The 20,954-nt window shown below is 38.1% G+C and overlaps 1 protein-coding gene across 3 annotated transcripts in view; it reads left to right on the forward strand.

The window, feature by feature from the left end:
* The window catches only part of arhgef12a (Rho guanine nucleotide exchange factor (GEF) 12a), a 45,966-nt gene that overhangs the window by 13,548 nt on the left and 11,464 nt on the right, over window positions 1-20,954 (forward strand). For 2 of the 3 annotated variants that reach the window (XM_082179373.1, XM_082179372.1), the window contains exons 3-28: window positions 3,656-3,750; window positions 5,787-5,843; window positions 8,022-8,120; window positions 8,909-8,958; window positions 9,166-9,223; window positions 9,304-9,476; window positions 9,642-9,716; window positions 10,159-10,269; window positions 11,114-11,221; window positions 11,365-11,493; window positions 11,576-11,674; window positions 11,755-11,865; window positions 13,213-13,311; window positions 13,799-13,841; window positions 14,575-14,680; window positions 14,799-14,924; window positions 15,534-15,566; window positions 16,140-16,257; window positions 16,920-17,019; window positions 17,849-18,064; window positions 18,157-18,289; window positions 19,235-19,270; window positions 19,675-19,817; window positions 19,972-20,118; window positions 20,199-20,284; window positions 20,387-20,512. In XM_082179373.1, the coding sequence (XP_082035499.1) occupies window positions 3,656-3,750; window positions 5,787-5,843; window positions 8,022-8,120; window positions 8,909-8,958; window positions 9,166-9,223; window positions 9,304-9,476; window positions 9,642-9,716; window positions 10,159-10,269; window positions 11,114-11,221; window positions 11,365-11,493; window positions 11,576-11,674; window positions 11,755-11,865; window positions 13,213-13,311; window positions 13,799-13,841; window positions 14,575-14,680; window positions 14,799-14,924; window positions 15,534-15,566; window positions 16,140-16,257; window positions 16,920-17,019; window positions 17,849-18,064; window positions 18,157-18,289; window positions 19,235-19,270; window positions 19,675-19,817; window positions 19,972-20,118; window positions 20,199-20,284; window positions 20,387-20,512 (2,677 nt within the window). The remainder of the gene's footprint in view (window positions 1-3,655; window positions 3,751-5,786; window positions 5,844-8,021; window positions 8,121-8,908; window positions 8,959-9,165; window positions 9,224-9,303; window positions 9,477-9,641; window positions 9,717-10,158; window positions 10,270-11,113; window positions 11,222-11,364; window positions 11,494-11,575; window positions 11,675-11,754; window positions 11,866-13,212; window positions 13,312-13,798; window positions 13,842-14,574; window positions 14,681-14,798; window positions 14,925-15,533; window positions 15,567-16,139; window positions 16,258-16,919; window positions 17,020-17,848; window positions 18,065-18,156; window positions 18,290-19,234; window positions 19,271-19,674; window positions 19,818-19,971; window positions 20,119-20,198; window positions 20,285-20,386; window positions 20,513-20,954) is intronic. The other variant, XM_082179374.1, reaches the window with a different exon arrangement.

A 20,954-nucleotide genomic window follows, 5' to 3' on the forward strand; every position in this document is an offset into this window, starting at 1 on the left:
TTTAGGTTTTAGCAACATATTTTTATAGTCTTTTTTTTTAAATTACATTTAAATTATTAGAAATATTCAAATATGTTTAGGATTATTTATGTTATCATTAAACTTTTTTTTTTTTTTTTTGAAAAACAAGTTATAACTATTCATTTGTTGGGTTGTTATTTAATTAAATAAGCTATGATCAAATTAAACTTCTATCATAACTTCATGACAGATATGAATTCTAAAACATTGCTGGAACGTCATGATCTAAAATTACATCCTATCATTTGTGTATATATTTTTGTGACCCAGATGACTTTACTTTTGTGACAAATTTAATTATAGTTAAAAAGTATAACTATAAATAAGATTAAAATTGTGTAAATTAGCAATTCAACCGCACTACAATGTTAAAATGTGTATTTAAGTTGCAAATCAAGAAGATCTTCTGTGATAAATGAAATCATTCTATGTATTTTAATCTATGTATTATATTTCATATCTAACCATCATAAAACATTACTTTATTACAAGACTATATTGTGAGTCCTAGTCCTGTGGTGTGTCTTGACTTGAGATTGCCTCTGTCTGTCCCTTGTGTCAGGTCACTGGTCTGACGCACACAGACATTTGCTGAAAAACATACATGACCATTTGGAGGAGTGCAGCCGTATTCATGAGGGTGATGTCATGAGTTGGAGCACAGAGGTTCTCTAGACCGCACTGGATAAAGACAGCATGTGCTTTTTCTTCTGCACAGTCACTGTTCCTTCTCTCTCTCTCTCTTCTCTCTGCCAGCCCAGCACTCACTTGTCTTTTCCTCTAGCGCTCTATCCAGCAATAATATCATCCTCCAGCTCTCTTCACCCCCTATCTTCCTGCCAGCCTGCCCACCACGACCTGAGCATTACACCACCACATGCATACACATAATGCATGCACTCAAGAAATCTTGCGTAAGATTTCCGCACACAAAAAGTGCGGAAAAGAAGGGCCGACTTAGCCCATTATTCCTTTAAGTGGTTTCTGACAAACACGCCTTTCAGAGTTGAGTAATTGGGGTGTCCCTCATCCAGGCCTTTCTGGCTTCATGTGGATCGTTTTTCCATTATTGCACAAAACCTCATTTGAGCAGAGAACCCACCCCTCTTCCCCTGTCATTCTTGCACTTGCTTTACCCTTCCAACGCGGCTCCATTGCCACCACCTCCTTCTCCAGGAGTGAAGATGGCCTCCCTTGCATCACTGCTGTGACTCCTATATTACAACTTCGCCTGAATCTACAGAGGCTAGACCAGTTGGAGACAAACTGAAAAATACTTAAAACTTTTATGAATAAGCATTACAGTAACAGATGTGGTCGTAAGCACAAATACACAAATGGCAGTATTCTTATGTGTACCATCAGCATGCATGATACATCATGGAGAGAATAACATGTAAAAGGTACGATTATTGGCTGCTTTGGTTGTTTGGATATACTTTTCCATTCCTCCTCTTTGGCGGGAGGTTTTTAGCTGAGCAGACCATGGAACGTTTCACAAGCATTTTCATAAATGGCCCATTCAGTTCCCTCAAACTGCTCTCAAAAGGATCCTGTGTTGCTACAGAAAGCTCTGATACAAGCAAGAACAGTGTGCTACACCGCTGCCCCTGCTCGAAGACTTAAGAACTATATTGTTTTGACCGTTTTCATAGGGATAATTCACCTGGAAATGAACATTGTCACTTACTCGCATTCATGTTGTTCTAAAGGTCCTGTATCAGGGTTTTTCCAGGGTCCAAAAATGTTTTTTGGATGTGGCAGATACACACACACACACACACACACACACACACACACACACACACACACACACACACACACACACACACACACACACACACACACACACACACACACACACACACACACACACACAGTGGAAAGTACCCTACCCATGTGAACTGTAAGCCAATACTGACAATACATCCAAAATAAATGTAAAGACACAGTTTGTAATATTATCTTATTCTATTTATCCATGAAATGAAAAAATAATCACTGCAGAGGATAGATCATAAAACAAAGTGCTTAGAACTATTTTATATTTAAAATCTGTAAATTTTATATGTGAAAAGTTAGTAAAGAAAAGAACAAATAAACAACACATTGCATAGAAAAAGTGGGAGCTTAATGCACAGATCCTGGAAGAAGGTAATGGAGGTTTGGAACAACATGAGTAAATTATACATTTTCAGTTTTTAGAAAGAACTGTCCTTTAACGTGTCAGTCTTTCTGATTTGGGTCTCAGTCATTCTAATGTTGACTGGTAATTTAAACTTGTAATATTAGTGGTTATTAGCTCTCATGTTAAATCTAAGATGGTTTGTGCTTTGTGAAACAGTGGATATTTTTATTTTACATTTTATTTTTTATTTTACACGTCACAGTTGGAGTAAATGTGGAAATTGTGGCCCCTATGGGGAGTGAACAGGATTGCTTATGTTATTCTGTGCCGGCATTCAATGTTAATTTTATTAATTGAGTTTAAATTGAAAAGTCAGTGATTGACGGCTGTTCTCTCATTAGACTTATCTAGTTTACCAGCGGTGACAAATTGCCTTGTGTAATCTACGGTCCTCATAAAGGGTGGGCTAATCTCAGCGAGTCCTTTCCATTACTTCGCTGCAGTGTTAATTTCACAGTTAGCTGACCTCTGAAGCAATCTTAGAAAAGTTAGTTAAGCCTTCATGCTATTATTCCCAGTGTTCAGAGCAACATTGCAAATGTCTTGCGCTTCACTTTAAGGGTTAAGATTCAACTCTTTCTGATACCGTCCTGTAATTAACCGGCCGTTTGGCTGACCCGTAGAATGAGTTCAAAATCGATGAGCTGTCAGGCTGACAGACAAATGTGATGTTTAGCTGCTCCTCCATCGTTTAAAATGCTGAAGTGATAGTTTTGTGTGGATGTTTCTCATTGAGCACATTATTTTCAGTCAGTTTGGTGGTCTGCAGGGTCCACAGGTCAAGCGTGTGAGCCCAGGTGAAGGAAATGGCAGCGGGCTGTTAGTACAGTGGCTCTCAGTAAGACAGGCCTACAAAGGGCTTCTTCAGCACTGTGTCCCATCACTGGCTGGCCTACAGAACAAAGGTTTCTCACACAGCCTGTGAGCGGGAAGCAGAGCACTGTTAAACACACTCGCCCCGCCTCACCTTACTGCCGAGGCTACTTTTAGACCTGGATTCATACGGCTGTACGCAGGCTTTTCCACTTGCTCTTCTGATAAAGAACCAGCAGGACTCATGCGCTCCGCTCTTAATTTATGAGTTTAATGAATAGGGCTACATAAGCACAGTGGGACACATCTGTTGTCCTAGCAGGAAGTTAACAAAGCAAAAAGCACACAGCAAGATGAAACTACTCAACACTACGCAATACAAAGTGCCATCAGTCAATGCACTTAAAGCTGGTCTGAATTAATGGCTGACGATGTGAGTTCTTTCATGTCGTTGCTGATATCTAGAGAGCATGTGGCCAATATAATGCTGATAAATACATAGTACGATTTTATGATGGCATGAGAGACATGCATGCACTTATTTTACAAATGGTGTATCGTTATATTTTTGTTGCAGGGTGTTAATGTGTTTCATTGACCTTGTACATTGATTTCTCCTGTTTGTGTTTGCAGAACCAGTAGCATTCTCAACAGAGACCACCCTCCCGACAAAAGGCCCAAAAGCGATAAGCTGCCCGGTACCCCTACACACGAGTTTGACCCTACAGGTAAGTGACGACTTGTCTTTCACACTCACACTTTCTTTTTCTACTCGTACAGAATAGTAGTGTTTAGCTGTACTAAAGAGTGTCCTGACTGCTCGTGTGCATGTGGTGTGGACCGAAGCACACTGCTCCTCTCACACGGTCTCTCTTTAGACTCTAAAATGGAAACAGTTTCCTCCACACAGCACAGATGGAAGGCTGTGCCTGTCCACTAACTGCAGTGGAACGGCTTTAAACAGCGGCATGATTCATACTTGCTGACCATAAACGATGCACATGTTCCTGGCCCCAGTTTTGGCAGTTGAAAGATATTGTCAGTGTGTTTTTCTTTCAAGTTTTGCCTCTGTTTTTCCTCTCAGCTGCTGGGGAGAGTAGAGAAGGAAAAGCAGTTCTGTGCATGGCGTTAATGTGACGTTTATGGTGAAGAACACTGTGATAATCGTATCGATTAAAATACGATTCACATTGTTTGGAATGAGAGATGTTTTCCTGTTCGATTGAAAGTCGCTTGTGTGTCTGAATGAGATAATGGCAGTATTTTCTCAGGGCTCTTTTCATAGATTTCTGAGCTATTCTGAAGCAGTTTTCACGTGTGTAGTTTTATTGATTACTTTTTGTCCTTACATAAATGTCTCACTTTCACATATGAGTTAGAGGGAATAGTGGTGAATGCAGGAAGTGATGCATGTTTATTTTGGTGTTGGACTCGCCTCATCTGAAGCATGACTAAACCACCTTAACCACGGTGTCCTCTAGGGCTGGGCGATATAGCTAAAAATGAAATATTTTTTCAGTCTTTTGACAATATCTGATATTGTCTGTTTGTTCTGAATAATTTTTTTCCAGTCAGGAACCATAATTTCAACCAAACGGCCATAGTTGTCAAGTACGATCAAAGTGTTTAATGCAAAAACGTAATATATAACATTTAATAACATAAAATAATAATAAACGGTAATATTTACAATTTACATACATATGTTTTTATTAAAACCTTTTATTGCCTACTTAAAATCAAATTAGAGATGCTGTTTAAATATCCTTGTCCTAACATTCTTATGCTTACTAATGTCAAATTTAGAGGCCAAACAAAAATATTTATTTAGTAAATAAAAATTGCATTAAAATCATTGCACTTAATTTTAAATTTCCAGCAAAATAATTTGAGATCATACTGGCCCGGTTTCACAGACGGGGCTTAAATTAAGCCAGGATTAGGCCTTAGTTTAATTAGGATATTTAAGTAGCTTTTATTAACACGCCTTAGAAAAAAACATTACTGGTGTGCATCTTGAGACAAAACAATGGCAGTGACTTATTTTAATATGTCATTGCAAGCTGCTTTGTTAAGACAGCTCAAACATTCATTTTAGTCTGGAACTATAAGCCTTGTCTGTGAAACTGGGGGATTATGATATATCGCCCAACCCTAATATCTTTCCAACATTCCTTTAGGAATGTCTGAGAAGTGTGGCTCTTTTGTGCAATACATTTCAGCCCAAAGTTGTAAAGCCTTACTTAAAGAGGTCAACCATTGTTCTAAATCTTATATATCTTGTGTCAAAGAATATCACTGATTACATTATTGTGAGAAATTTAAGTAGGGATTAAAATAAAAATAAAGTATCCACAATTTGCTCTCTTGTGTTATGAGTAACTATGACATGATGTATATATTTTAATATATCGTCATTGCGTAACCACTTTTGAGAATGTTATCTCTCATTAAAGCATTTTTCACCCCAAACCCTGTTGGTTATATTTGCATTTGTGCCGATCATTGATTTCTGGGTTAACACCTGGGGACCTTAATACCGGAACACCTTATTAATCATTTCAGGGGGAGACACTTTGTTAATATGTAAGACCTTGGGGAATTAACTGCTTATCAATAGACAATGACCCACTCCAAAACAGCCACACTTTGTGTATTTGTGCCATTGCTCTTTTTTTTCTTCATTTGAGTCCTCTCTCTGTGTCCTCTGTGATGTGTGTGTGCGTGTGTGTCCAATGTTGTATCATGCTGTTGTGTTGCTCAGACGTGCTGGTGCAGAAGAGTGGATTTGTAGTGGCTGACAGGAGACCTGAGTCTTGTGGTAAGATGATCACACTGTTGCTGTGTTTCTAGCTCTCTTTCCTCCTGATAGGGGGATTCTCCTCTCCCGCACTGTGAAGTCCAAATGTTATCAGCATTTATTCAAGTTCAGCTTTTCCTCTGAGTCGATTTTGAGCTGTGTGTGTATTATTGGACAATATCAGAAAGATAGCATTATTCTTAAAGGCTCAGAGAGAGTTTGAATGCTCAGTTTAAAGACCTAATCACTGTTTATACTTAATTTAATTCCATTTAAGGTTATTTGTATAGCACTTTTCAGAATACATATTGTTTCAAAGCAGCTTCACAGAAAATGCTTGTTTCAATGATACAATTATGAAGTATTCTTTCTGTTATTGATTACTTCCTGATTGACTTTTACTTCAATAACATTGCACCATTTCATATTTATAAATGTCCTTTTTATCAGTGAACAAAGAGAAAAATTGTGCTCTTTTTTGCAATACTGTTTGAATGATCAAAAATTATTCATAAGTTAAAAAGTTATTTGGTCAAATATGCAGTAAATCTATAATATTGTGAATAACCTTTTTTGTTTTAATATTTTAAAATGTAATTTATTCCTATGGTGGCAAAGCTGAATTTTCAGCATCATTGCTCCAGTCTTCAGAGTCACATGATCCTTCAGAAATCATTCTGATATGATGATTTGCTGCTCAAGAAATACATTTCCTTTTCATTATCAATGTTGAAAATGGTTATGTTGCTTAATCTTTTTAAACCGTAATGTGTTTTTTTTATGATAGAAAGTTCAGAACAGAATTCATTTGAAATAGAAATAGAATGTTTTGTAACATTATAAATGTCACTTTTTATCAATTAAATGCATCCTTGCTGAATAAAAGTATGAATTTATTTAACAAAAATTGTACTGACACCAAACTTTTGAATGGTAGTTGTTATAACAATATATAATTATGTAAATTAAGTGAACAGCTGAAACCATTATTTAAATCTTTTGGGCGGATTGTAGTTTTGTTTCATTTAATTCTCATAAAAGAGAAACTATATATGTTATAACGGAATCAGAAAAAAAGCTGTATTTAGAGGACAATTCAGCACATTTTTTCAATATATTTAATTAATTTATTTGATATGTCATTCATTTATTTTATTTATTGACAGCTCCAATGAATTTTGGGGGTTAAATCTGACAGATGTGTCCCAAAAGTCAAACTTACCAAGCCAAAATAACTTTGACTTGTAGAAAACATGTTTACAGTAATGCACTTGCAACATTACATTGGTTAGCATGTAAAAGGATCACTTATCACTCTTTTGAAAGCTAAATTAGGTATTTCAAGTCATGCCCATGTAAATCCGACAACTTTCACGACACATTCAAGGATACCAGGAAGATATGGAAACTCGGCCAACATTGGAAGTTCATCTAGAATTTTTTTTTTTACTGAATAATTTGTGAAATGCTTCACAGAAGCTTCATATTTCTGCTTTAAACCCTTCAGTCGTCCCATAGACATCAAGTGCATTACTGAACTGTATTTACAAATGTATTTTACTGTATTTTTTACTGTATTTTACTATTTGTTCCTGTAGTATTCGACAGCCTACTGCAGACACGGATAGAACAGCTCAAGTCATATTTATCCTTAATTTTTTGTATATATAGTTGAGGGTATTTCACAAAGACATAGCTGTAGTTTTTTCTCTGTGACTATTTGATCAGTTTACATTGGAGTTCATACTCATTTCTGTGATTTTTAAGTACTGCGGTTTTTGTATTCAAATCTGATTGGATGAGCTATCCATTTTGAAAGCACTGCAGGCCCATCTCTCATGCTAGCAGCATTAGAAGACCGTGATAACCCACACTTCCACACCACTATCATTTCCTGTATCTTTCCATTATCCTGGGAAGCTGGCTAGATTTTAATTCGGACTGTGAAATTGATGCATCCAACTCTGCTCTCTCTGATTTTTTTTATGATACTCTCTTCTCTCTCAGTACTTTATGACGATCTGCACTTTCTTGCACTGTCATTTTGATCAGGTATTGGAGTCATTGTTATTGTAATCTGCTTTGATAGGCCTCTCCTGGTGAATACTTAAAAAAGGCATTGACAATCCAGTAAAATCAATTTCATAGCTCCCTTCTTATAAAACTTTCTCTCTTATTCTCTCTCTCTCTCCCTCCCAGGGCTGGTTCAGAGATGTGTGATCATTCAGAAAGATGAGAACGGCTTTGGGCTGACCGTCAGTGGGGACAACCCTGTTTTCGTACAACTCGTCAAACAGGGTAAGACGCCTGTCTAAGACGCCTATCTTTCTTTCTCCGCCCCCATCAGCTCCTGTGGGCATCTGTCACAGAGACTCTCCCCTCTCCGGGCTGATATGACTTGGCTGTAGGTCAGAAATGGATCTGATGTGCTCTGACCAGGGCTAATTAGAGGACACACAGAGCATCTTAAAGGAGGTTGCATACACATTGAATAAAGTAGAAGGAACTATAAACAATCCCATAGTAGACCTTAGTCAGGGTCTATGGGATTTTTAAAAGGCTGTGAGGGACTTTAGTACAGTACAGACTGTGGTGTTATTGAACAACAAAAATGACAGAATCCATGCCATTATAAAGATTTTAAGTGTGCATATAATTTTCAATATGCCGCCTACACTGAAAAGGTCTATAAGCTTTGCCTGTTTTTTTTGGTGGCGAAAAAAATAAAAACAATAATTTTGTGCTTGTTACTTGTTGGTGTTTTTAAAAGTTTGAACAGAATTTGTTTTCTTTTACCGTGTCCTAATGCACTCATAATTGCTCAGTTTTCTAAAATTCACTACAATTTAGTTCACACTGTAGTGAACGAGTCTGTAAGAGACAGTAAAGGCATGAATGCACAAAATGGAGGTTTCATCATTTGCAAAATGACACTAAAAACCAATTTGTGTGCATTGTAAATGGAGCACATAAACCACACAGCAACCCCTTTAGCACTCTGGTAGAAGTACTCTGTCAACCACCCACCACACTAGATAATACTTTCAATTCGTAAATCTTCACAATCATCTTCTGTCATTTGGTAGATGGCGCTGCCATGCGTGCAGGTGTTCAGACGGGGGACAGGATCATTAAGGTGAGACACTTACAGAGACAAGGTTGCTATATGGAGCTGCCCACCCCTTCTCTCTCTTCACCACTGCATTTCTGCATGTGTCTGTTCTGCCACCTGCTGGTCACAGAATTACCTCATGTTTGTGTCGGTGTAGGAGGAGAACACACATGTATATGTTTTTATAGTTAGAGTTTAATGCATTTTGTATGTTTTTCTCCTCTGCTTTAGGTGAACGGGACCTTGGTGACACAATCAAACCATGTGGAAGTGGTGAATTTAATCAAATGTGAGGACAAACCATGTGCTTAGTTAAAGATGGACACCTCACTTTTTCACCGCTGACCCAAATTCATTTGTTCTTCACAGCCGGTTCTTATGTGGCCCTCACATTATTAGGCCGACCTCCCGGGTCGCCCCAGATCCCCCTCTCTGAGGTAGACGTGGGTCTTGGGTCACCGGGGTGTTTCGGGGACCCTTTTGTTACATCTCCCAACTCTTACAATGCAGCGGAACGCACCTCCTCTCCCCTTGTACCATGGGTAAGCACCCCATACATTCTTGTGGTCCAGTATTGAAATGTTTTTATATCTGGTTTTGTTTATTTGTTGTCAGTTTACTTCCTCATATCTCTCCTCCAATTAAATGACGTCATCTATATTTTTCATTTGCTCCTCCTTAACGTTTCTCAACCCAACCCTACATAGGAAGAGAACAGTGCTTCACACAACCAAAGAATGGACAACAAGAGGGTGGTGTCCAAGGAGCAACAGGACATGCAGGTCAGAATCTAAATATCAGACTCAAAATTACTTAGTAGACTACTATAAGTAGACACACAGGCTACTTTCAACTTCACAAATATTCAGTAAAGTGTTGAGTAACAGAGCTGTATTGTTGCAGTATGACTTAAGTTGATAAGAATGAGGCCTTTCCTGTTGGGAGGTAATTTAGGCTCCAGTGTAGCTGATAAGTGAGAGGGCAGACCTAAGCCCCTCCCACTATGTTTCGACAGTGCAGTTTTACCAGCTTCGTAGTGCTTGTAAACAAAGATCTGTCATTTTGATTTTCTTGGAGAGCGACATAGAAGTAGACTTTTATAATGCTCTAAATAAAAGCATTGAGTGCCAAGCAGAGCAACATGTCAGAGCGGTTGTTAGATTGTACTTGACTGGGGTGTAAGAGGTCTGATAATATAGTATATGAAAATTTCTCATTCTTTAGGGACTAATGGAGGACTACAGCAGAACTCCTTCAGCCAAACCACTACGGGACATCCAGGAAGCCAAGAAGCACATTCCACATCAGCAGGGCCAGCTCAACAGGGCTACACATGTATGACATTTCTGAACGGTTTCAATGAGATTCACATTTAAAGCATCATATTTATGTGGAATTTAATTTTGAACTTACTAAAAAAGTATTTGTTAAAAAAATCTTTAATGGGATCCTATTATGCTTTTTTCCATTTTCAAGTTTCTTTAATGTGTACATTTTCTGTTTGAGAATGAAAAAGGTCTGCAATGTTACAAAGCACAAAGTCCACTCCACAGGGAGTTACAGTATTTTCCATATCAGTAAGCACTCTATCTGAACTCCCTGAGACACCTCAGTTGTAGTCTTGAGTTTTCGTCCTGGAACATACACGTCACAATAGCCCTCATTTTAATAATTCCTGACCAAGACGTGCAAAAAAGGGGTGGGACCTGGTTGAGTTGTGTTAGTAATGTGTTGAAATTAGCAGTTATGGTTTGGGGTGTGACATTTCCAAAACACACTTGAAGTGGTTGACCAATCAGAACATACTTGTCCAGCCAACCAATCAGAGCACGTTTCACTTTTCGGAAGGAGGGACTTCATTTAGACAGGAACAGAGCGTTACTGACAGACCGGGAAGAGAGTTGCTGTAATAATATAAAATATGTGATTTTTTTACATTCTTATATTAAAGCCTATTTTAGTAGACGCCAAAATCATAATATGCACCAGAATATAGGTTTTCAAAAGGCTGGATGGGGATAGTAATTGGCCGAATGGGAAAAGTTATTAGCCAATGTTAATATGTCGGTATGAACAATATATTGCTTGACCACTTTATAGAAGACTATGATAGTTTAAAAAAATATCATGAATATCATTGAATTATGCCACATGAATTAACTATAAATCTGTGCTTTAGGAGGGTATGTGTCTCAGGAACAGTGAAGATGGCTGTTGGGTGGATGAGGATCAATTTAAGGGAGATTTCAGCCCGGAGGGTTTCTGGAGTGGAAGTTCAGTATCATCTGTAAGTGTACTATGCATTCTCTTTTTATGAGATATTTTCACTGATCTCAGCTGAACAGTGGCACTTATCATGAGTGTTCTCAGTGGCCCTTGTCCCTTCCGTCCCTGTGGTGTAATTAATTGTGTATATGGTGTGATGTGCAGGTCCAGCAACGGTTCTATCTGGCCTCTCCAGAGAGCCGAAGGGCCTCCAACTGTTCCAGTCCGAAGAGCACCCTCAGAGACAGCCTCAACTCCTGCCCGTCCCCTGAGGTCGAGGACAGTTCTGACCTAGTGAGAACCATTCCTTTTGACAGACCTTACCGTCTGGTTTCAGATCAACACGATTGTCACACCTCTCTGCTTCCTGCCGTAGGATTCTCGTTTCCAATCCTCCATAGGGAGCCCTCCCTCCCGCCTGGCTTCGGAGATCATTGCTGCTGAAGATGATGACTTTGACACCGAGCAGGAGCAGGTATTCTCAGTTCTTTTCCCTCAGTGTAGAAACCCTGATCTTGGTCACCTCACTCTCTAAACTGATCTGATGTGTTCCAGGTGAACGGCCAGTGCAGCTGCTTCCAGAGTATCGAGCTGCTCAAGACTCGCCCTGCTCATCTTGCCGCCTTCCTGCACCATGTGATCTCCCAGTTTGACCCTGCGCCTCTGGTGAGTTCCAGCACTAATTAGAAGTGCTTGCTTAGGCAGGCAAAACTATTGCTATCAGTCATGCTTTTCTAAGCAAACAGATTTATGGGATTGCCTGACGGACAATAAAACGGACGAAATATCCCATAGAGTTGGTTTTGGGAAGTAATTCAACACAGATTTTTTTTCTTTCTTAAATCTGTTTTCAGACCAACTTTTCAAGCTACAAGTTTGTTTTACTAGCACATTCGCATCGATGAGGTTCACCACACGTGAGAATTAATGTTTTGCCATGGATTATGCTTTTCATGAATGGAGGATCCAAATCTTCTCAAGTGTATAAAACAGGGAAGCATGGCATATGCAATGTTCTACTGAAGTCTTCATGTCACAACCTCTGATTTAACAAGCTACACAATGAATGACAAAAAAACACACACAAATAAAAAAAAAATGCACTTACAAAAATCTGAATTTAATCTGATTTCAAACCACCTATGAAGGATTTAATGTGTTTTTTCTAGTGCTGTCAAAATTAGCGCGTTAGACAGGTAGAAAAGTCACAGGTTGGCTAAATATGACATTTATTACAATGGGTTTATGTGAAGATTGTTTTAAGTTCACTTAAATTAAAAGTTAACTTGAATTAAAAGTAAAAAAAATGTAAAGCCTAAAAAATGCTGAAATTGATAGCTTTCAATTATACTGTTGAATGTCTATCATTTAATGTTAAAAAAACAAAAAAAATCAGAGACATCAGTACCTGTATTAGTATCAGTGAAACTGGCCTTCATTCATTAGAAGATGCCATCATTTAAATCATTTAGATGCACAAGTATTTAAAATATAAGTTCAAGTCTTCAAGTTTTTTCTACATTAATTTGGAGAGTAACTTTGAAACTGTTACAATATAAAAATAGTAAATATTAATATTGCGATTAATCGCAATTGATGACAGATCAAATGTGCGATTAATTAGTTTGAATTAATTAATCGATTGACGGCACTAGTTTTTCCTATTCAGACTGCAAAAAAAATGGATTATCAGTTATTATTATTATCAATGTTGAAACGGTGATGGTTTTATTTTCAGGATTCTTTGTTGAATGAAGTTCAAAAGAACCACATTTATTTGAAATAGAAATCTTTTGTGACATTTTAAATGTCTTTGCTGTCACTTTTGAGCAATTCAGTGCATTCTTGCATTCTAGAAATCTTACAACCTAAAAATTTTGAAACATAGTGTATATTGGTGGTGACCATATCGGTATCAGCTATCAGTAATGTTTTCAATTTGAATCAGTCACAAACAAATTCACAAATCTGTCTTGCTAGTTCTCGCTCACTGAATCCAGCTTCCCTCCACAGCTCTGCTACCTGTACGCTGACCTCTACAAACAGACCAACTCCAAAGAAATGCGGCGCATCTTCATGGACTTCTTGACGTTCTTCATAGACCGGGGGGCAGTAAGTGGAGCTTTTCACACCTCATCCCTTCTCGCTCTAACCCGTCATTGTCTGCGCTGTCTTGGTGTCATTTGGTCTGCGGGCATGTTGAGGCAAAAGCCTGGATCCACCCAGATCAACCGTGCCTTTTGTCCCGAGAGGTGTGTGGAAGGTTACTCCTTTCCCAGCACCCTCGGGGTCAGAAAGCAAACGCTCTCTCAGACAACCTTTTACCTTTCTCCGCGGTCATCGCATGTTGTTGTTCTCAAACTCAGTCTGAGTTTGTGAGTGGGTGCGAGTCTTCCCTGCAGCAAACTTTGTTCTCTTTCTGCCAGATGGACGAGAAGTTCATTTGGAAAATTGTAATTTTTTTTTTTTTTTTTTTCAGAGCTCAGCTGTTTTGTTACCTTGTTATTTTAGTGTTTGTAGTTGTTTTGCAGGCAAAAAAAAACAAAAAAACATTATTTTGTAAGAAACCCCTTTTTAATTTATTATTTTCGTTCAACAGAATTTGAAGGTCGCTGTGCCTGAATCCATCTCCACTGAGCTCGGTAAGCACAGTTAATTTTAGAAGCGTCTCAATGGAAGCACAAAACTTATTCACACCCTCGCAGTGTTGTTTCAACAGTCGTGTTTCTGTGTTCATTGAACATCCAACCACATAATCATTTCTCAGCCCTCTGTGGGAAACCTGCAATTGTTTAGAAGGCACAAATCCTGTTGAACATTCATGTTGACTCTCCATGTAATTATGGATTTAGCATCTGAAGCACTTGGTCACTCTGACCATGTGTCATGTTTACATTGCTTGAAGAGACAACATGTTCAGTGACGTCTACCCTCTCTGTATGGCTCAAATGAGCTGTTTCCTGTTGTTTACTGATCACAAATGGGTGTGTTTGAATGTGTATTTGTGAGAAAAGTATTTGTATGTACCTAGCTGTAGTTTGGGGACAAAATTGTTCTTGATGGGGGACATTCGAGGATGTCCTCAATAGGAAAATCGATTCATAAATGCAAATACAGTTGTTGTTTTTTACATTCTAACACCTGACATTGCCTAGATTATTTGACAAGCTAAGGGTCTTCATGAGAACTATGACTCAATTAATGTGAAAAATTTGAAAAGAATTCTGTGAGGGTTAGGGTCTAGAAATCTTAAATCAACTTTAAAACTATTGTGATATACTGGTATAATTTGTTACATCTCAATAATCAAAGAAAATCAACTTAAAAACAGTGAACGTGTATGATTACTCTTTATTTTTCTGTATACATTGTCAGAGCGGCGGAGACCAGAGCTGATTCCTGAGGAATTACACAGGCAGTACATACAGACAATGCAGGAAACGCTCCTTCCTGATGTTCACAGAAACTTGGAGGACTTCAGGTCAGGAATCTAGACATTCACCATCATAGCTAACCTGCGATTCCACATTGTTCTCATTCAGATTGACAGCAACACATTGACAGTAGCACCTACAAACCAACTGCCTTAACTCTTACAGGCAGAAGCGCAGTATGGGTTTGACCCTGGCTGATGTAGAGCTGTCTCGTCTGGACTCTGAACAGCCGGCTCTAGAGAGAGAGCGATCATGTGCTGAAAACATCCTCTCCAAGATAGATGACATTCTGTGAGAATCTCACACATTCTGTTAATCACTCCACATTAGGGCTGGGTGATATATTGAGTAGTAATTATTTATCTCCAGTGATTTTTCTGACGATATTTAACAAGTATACTTTTTATTTGGACATTAGACTATTTTCGTGATCTTTCACAGTATTGATAGGACAGCTATTAATAAATTGTTCGATTTAATCTTTAGTTGCAAAATGTTAAAATATGAATCAGCAATAACGTTTATGCATAATCATATGTTGAAATAGCAAATATTATACTTATGTCAAATTCATATTTGGTGTTCAATTATTTACTTATGTGACAAGTAGCTACATAATAAGCGGGATAATTTCGCAGTGGGGTCTTGAATCAAACCAAAGAGGTTTCTTTTGCTTAACAGTCCGCTGACTGTACCTTTTCCTATAGCCTTGCCAGGCCCCTTTTTAATAACTCCAGGCCCCCAAATTTGGGAACCACTGCTTTAGCCATTTTATTTATATATTTCAGAGCAAATACATAAATGTCAAAATATATGTAGAATATTATCCAGCCCTACTGCACATGCTCAAGATTGCTTCCTCAAAGGCTGTCCTCCATCTTACACGCGTGTCTCTTTCAGGTTGACTTCACAACCCACAGAAGAGGAGAAATGGTACGATTTTTTTCACGTTTTCCTCCGGCAAACCTCATCCATAATGATAATAAAGACTTTAAGGATGAGGGTTATTTGATAGTGCGTAAAGACGTTGCATTGGATTTGTTTGTAAATTGTCAGCCTGGGGTGCCAGCGCATTGACACAATGCAAGATGCTGCAGAACAGAGCGACTTAATGAGATTTCTGATCTTCATGCATTTCCTAGTCCTCATTTAACATAATGTAGACAAACATATTTGAGATGCCATATGGAAACACCACAAGCCTGTATGATTTATGAATGTACAGGACATATGTGAGAAGATAGATGGGGAACTCGTGTGCTTGTGCATGTGAGTTTTGTGACATATGGCAGAAGGCACAATAAGATAGGAGTCATGTGGAACAGAAGGAGTTGGCCACATGGAGCCAACAGCACTCAACAGGCACAACACAACCCTCAGAGACTCAAATCTAAATTAGGAATTGAAAGACTTCGATGCTCAATGCCGTGCTCTAGTTACTAAGCTTGGACAGGGAGTGAGAAAATAGTTAAATTCAACCTTAAAACTGAGTTGTGTCTCTTCCAGCACCGCCATACAGTATGTGATCTTCATGTACATGAAGCATCTGGGAGTTCGGATGAAAGAGCAACGAAACCTGGAGTCCAAACGAGTTCGAATTAATTTTCTTCCTTCCAAACTGAGGGTATCAGCTCATTCCGTTTCCATCTGCATCATATTTTTTCACATTTCAACCACATTAACTTTGTTCCAGAACCTAGTCAGCTGCCTTGCTATCTACATATGCAATTACCTTCTAAGGGAACATCCTGGCAGAAACTCATTTGACTGATTCGGAATGCTCTACATACAATAGTTTGACATTAGTGTAGTTTTGAGTTGGCTGGTTGATCAAATAAACAGAAATAGATAGCACACACACATATTAGGTCTAAAAAAGAATTGTATAGTAAAATTATATTTTACTATTGTAAAAAAAAAAAAAAGGAAATGTAAATGGAAAGTAGATTGTATTTGAAGCCAGTGAAATCACATTTTACTTTTATGCATGAAAACGATCCACACAATCCATCTATGATAAAAAAATTAAATAATTCTCATCTTGGATGTATTGTTTAATTTAGCTTGTTCTGTAAATTATGTATGCAATGCTGCCTTAAAAATGGACTAAAAGATGATGTCTTAAGTGTAATTAAGTTTCCTTTGTGTCCGGAGCATGCATATAGTGCCTTGAAATGCTGTCCCTCTAGGCAGTTTACTAGGTTTTGGAACAAAACAATTATCTTCTCAGTCTTTCCATGGCAAAGCCGTTACCCTTGGGTTTGTTGTTTTATCCTTCCTGAACAGAAAAGCAAAACCGAAAAGGAAGGGGAGGAGAAACTGAAAAAGCCTCGCTTCCCCATCCGGGTTCCCCCGCGGTGGCCCAGTCGTATCGATTCATTACCGTGTAAGTGTAGCGAAAATTTCTACAACCCACAGCAATTTAAGACACTTTTTTTTTTTTTTAAGGCTTTTAACTTTTTTTGTCCATTTACTAATGGCTGGTTTGAGAAAAATACACAGATAAATTGAATTAAACTTAAATGAGAACAGAAATGTTAGGATCATATTTGTTGTGACTCTTTGTGGATATCCTTATTTCACATTCTACATTATAATGTCTCAATGCTTACATTTACTTACTGCCTTTAATGCAAATGATTAAAGTTTTTAGTGTTTTATTTTTAATGTACTTGCACAAAAAAGTTGAAAAACTTACATTTTAATATCTGCCATTTCATATTTAATAGACAGTTCTTATATCTACATCTATTTCAAATAAATGCTGTTCTTTTGAACTTTAACTTAAGCTGCAGAACTGTTTTTAACTGATAATAATTAAAAAATATATTTCTTGAGCACCATATCAGCGAATTAGAATGATTTGCTGAAGGATCATGTGACACTGAAGACTAGAGTTATTGGCTGATGAAAATTCAGCTTTGCTATCACAGGACTAAATTATATATATTTGATCCAAAAAAAAAAAATATATATATATATATATATATGATCAAATTAGTGCAGCCTTGGTGAGCATAAGTGATTTTCAAAAACATAAAATAATCTAACCGACCACAAGCTTTTGAACAGTAGTGTAGTTAATATTAGGTTTGAAAGCTTGCGATTCCTGGCCATTTCTAAACGCAGAAGACTTGTCCTCATTTTGCTTTCCATCCTCTGGGTGGTGAAAGATTCATATTGACGCTGAATCTGTTTGCTGTGTGTTTGAGCAGCGGGGAGGGTCGGGGATAACATCAAGCAAAGGCCTCAGAAGCAGATGTCTCAGCCGGCGATGGGCGGCTCAGATCTAATAGAGGGTGGACGTCTGCGGGGCAGTCAGTCGAGTGAGGGCTCGGACCTCCTACAGAGCCCGGGGTTGATCACCTCTCCTCCCTTCAGCGCCCCATACGGCTCACCGACAGATCCCTCTGGCAGGGACCCAGAGTTTAGTGAGTACAGCATTTCCATCTCATTCATTAGAGCGATCGTTCCTTTCATATTCTGGACATGCTGTTTGAGACTGCCTCTTCTGTGTCCTCAGATAGCCCGTCTGCGGTGGTTCCCCGGCTCAGTGATGGGGTGCAGTCTGGAGATGTGCTGGACAGCATCTACCCACCCTGTGACTACATCCCATACAGCATGGACCAGCTAGATGAAGACAGAGATGGAGACAGGTGCATACTTAAAAGCTATGCAGCAAACAATATTTGTTTATTCTTCATTTGAAATTTATTTCTAACATAATCTCTAGCATAGACTCTCTCTACATGCAGTCATATTTACCATTTCTCAGCGAAATTTCATGGGCGAAGTCCAGTAATTTTAGTAGATATCGGCCCAATTGGGAGTTTTGCGTAAGGGCGATAAAGTTCCTTAGATTTTGCTCGTTGACCAAAAGAAAGCTGCTTGGTTTAAAAGTGAACAATAAGTAAGCAGTGCTTCATGCATCACTACATTCTCTAATCTTTTTTTGTCAGAAAAAAGTATGATTTTTATTAAAAATTGTATTGGTATCTGCTGATATTGGATATTTAATTGTGCATGCTCTTTTCCGCTATTTTAAAATTGACCAAAAATGTAACAATCACAACACACTTGTACAGCCGTCCAATCTGAGCACATTGCGCTTTTCGAAAGGAGGGGCTTCATAGAGACCAGAACTAAACAGAGCGTTACTGACAGACTGGGAAGAGAGGTGCTGTAATAATATAAAATATGTGAAAAATCTTTTCTTTTTTTTTCTTCTCGAAAACCTACTCTAGTAGATCCCAAAAAACTAAATCAAAACTTTGAAAAAGGGTATCATAGGACCCTTTTAAATACTAATATTTAAACTAATACAACTGTTAATGATAATATTTTTCAAATCTTCGAATGAATATCCATTTTTCATAATGTGCTGTCCATTATAATGTTGTGATGCTTAAATTCACTTGTAGCTTTTAAAAAATATTGATTTTAATGTTCAGTGTTTTATTTTTTATTTGACTCAATAATATAGATTTTAATGTCAGACGTGTATTGGTTATTAGCCATAACAAGCTGTATATCATAACATATTGGCCAGGATTTGTCACTTTGTGTCATTGAAGTGGGCATGTGTGTGTACTGTTTTCCAGACTCCATGATGTGGGCACACCTAAACTGAGTAGAAGGTACTAGTCACTGTCTGCTGTCACCCACTTCACTCTATACATTGTATCCTAGCCAGCAGCAACCTTTGTTCCTAACTAGTCATGATGGGAACATTTTCTCTACCGACTGGATCCTATTTTGTGCTAGGTTGTGAAATCGTATTTGTCCAAAGTACTGACATAAATGTGTTTTAAACATCAAATATCTATTGATTGGCTGAGGTTATACCACATTGCACAGTATTTTCAGTTCTCAGTCTGAACAAAATTTTTCCCATAACACCTGGTTAGAATACAGTTATCCCTCTATTTGATGGGCTTCCTGTGTGTATGCCCTCTTATTGTGCACCAACTTCACATTTAGATAGGGAAACACACTGAGCTTAATGAGAGAGTAAATCTATGTACCATCTCCTCCCTCCCAGGTTTGAGGAGCTGCAGAGTGAGGATGATCAGGGGAGTGATGTTTACTCTGATGTAGATCCTCCAAACTGGCAGCAGCTGGTCGGGCGTGATGTTTTAGCTGGCTTGACACCCCACGAGATCAAGAGACAAGAAGTCATTAATGGTACGATCTTGTTCGTGTTTCACTAGGTGAATCAGGCAGGTGCACTTTAGATCTGTAGGTGTAATATGCACAAAGTATTCTGTTAGAGTGATGTTTTGGTACAGTAGTCATTGTGCTGTTTAAGCATTTTGAAGTAACCCTCTGATGCTCTCAGAACTCTTCTACACGGAGCGAGCCCATGTACGCATGCTGAAGGTCCTAGACAGTGTTTTCTACCAGAAGCTCACCCGAGAAAACATACTGCCCCTTGCTGACATCAAAAACATATTCACTAACCTGGAGGAAATCATCCAATTGCACAGTACGTCGTCTTCCGATACATTTTCTCCAGATAAATCACCACATGTGTCTCATCATGGCATCTGCTCTTTTAAATTTCAGTGAGGATAGCGGATCAAATGACAGCGATACGCAAGAAGAACGAGTCGTCGGTCATCGACCACATAGGAGATGAGTTGCTGTCTTGGGTAAGGCCTCGTGTTTTGCTTGTATCCTGTGGCCGTCGTAGTTGGTCTTTTCTGTGTGATAAAGACTCCCACCCACAAATCCTCCTGCTTGCTGTTTTCTAGTTCAGTGGTGGAGAGGAGGAGAAGATCAAGCAAGCAGTGGGCACTTTCTGCAGTAACCAGCCCTTCGCCCTAGAGCTCATCAAATCCCGGCAGAAGAAGGACCAGCGTTTCACCTCCTTCATGCAGGTGGGTCGAGACTCCTTGCGGGCCGCAGGGCCACAAGAGCTGTGAATTATGCAAATGTTTGGAGCATTCCAGGCATACATCAGTGTTGTTTTATAATATTCTAATATTTGTTATAATTATTTGATTTTTTTTTAATCTCATTAATATTATAATTATTAATTATAATATTTCTTAACTAATTAATGTTAATGTCAATTATGTAATGTATTATAACATTAATTAAAGAAAATCTTTTAGGAGGAACAAAATGCATGTAAGTATTACTTAACTAAATTAAACAATTCATTTTTCAAATGTTAATAGATTGTCAGCTATATGAATTTTACAACAAATAGCAAATATTATATAATATGAATGAATTAATGTTAATTTTAATTATATAATATTATAAATTATATTAATATGATGATTTTTTTTCTTTTGAGAATTAATGCATTAACTG

This window comes from Leuciscus leuciscus (assembly GCF_965113295.1).
Source record: "Leuciscus leuciscus genome assembly, chromosome: 9".
In the NCBI taxonomy this organism is placed as follows: Eukaryota; Metazoa; Chordata; class Actinopteri; order Cypriniformes; family Leuciscidae; genus Leuciscus; species Leuciscus leuciscus.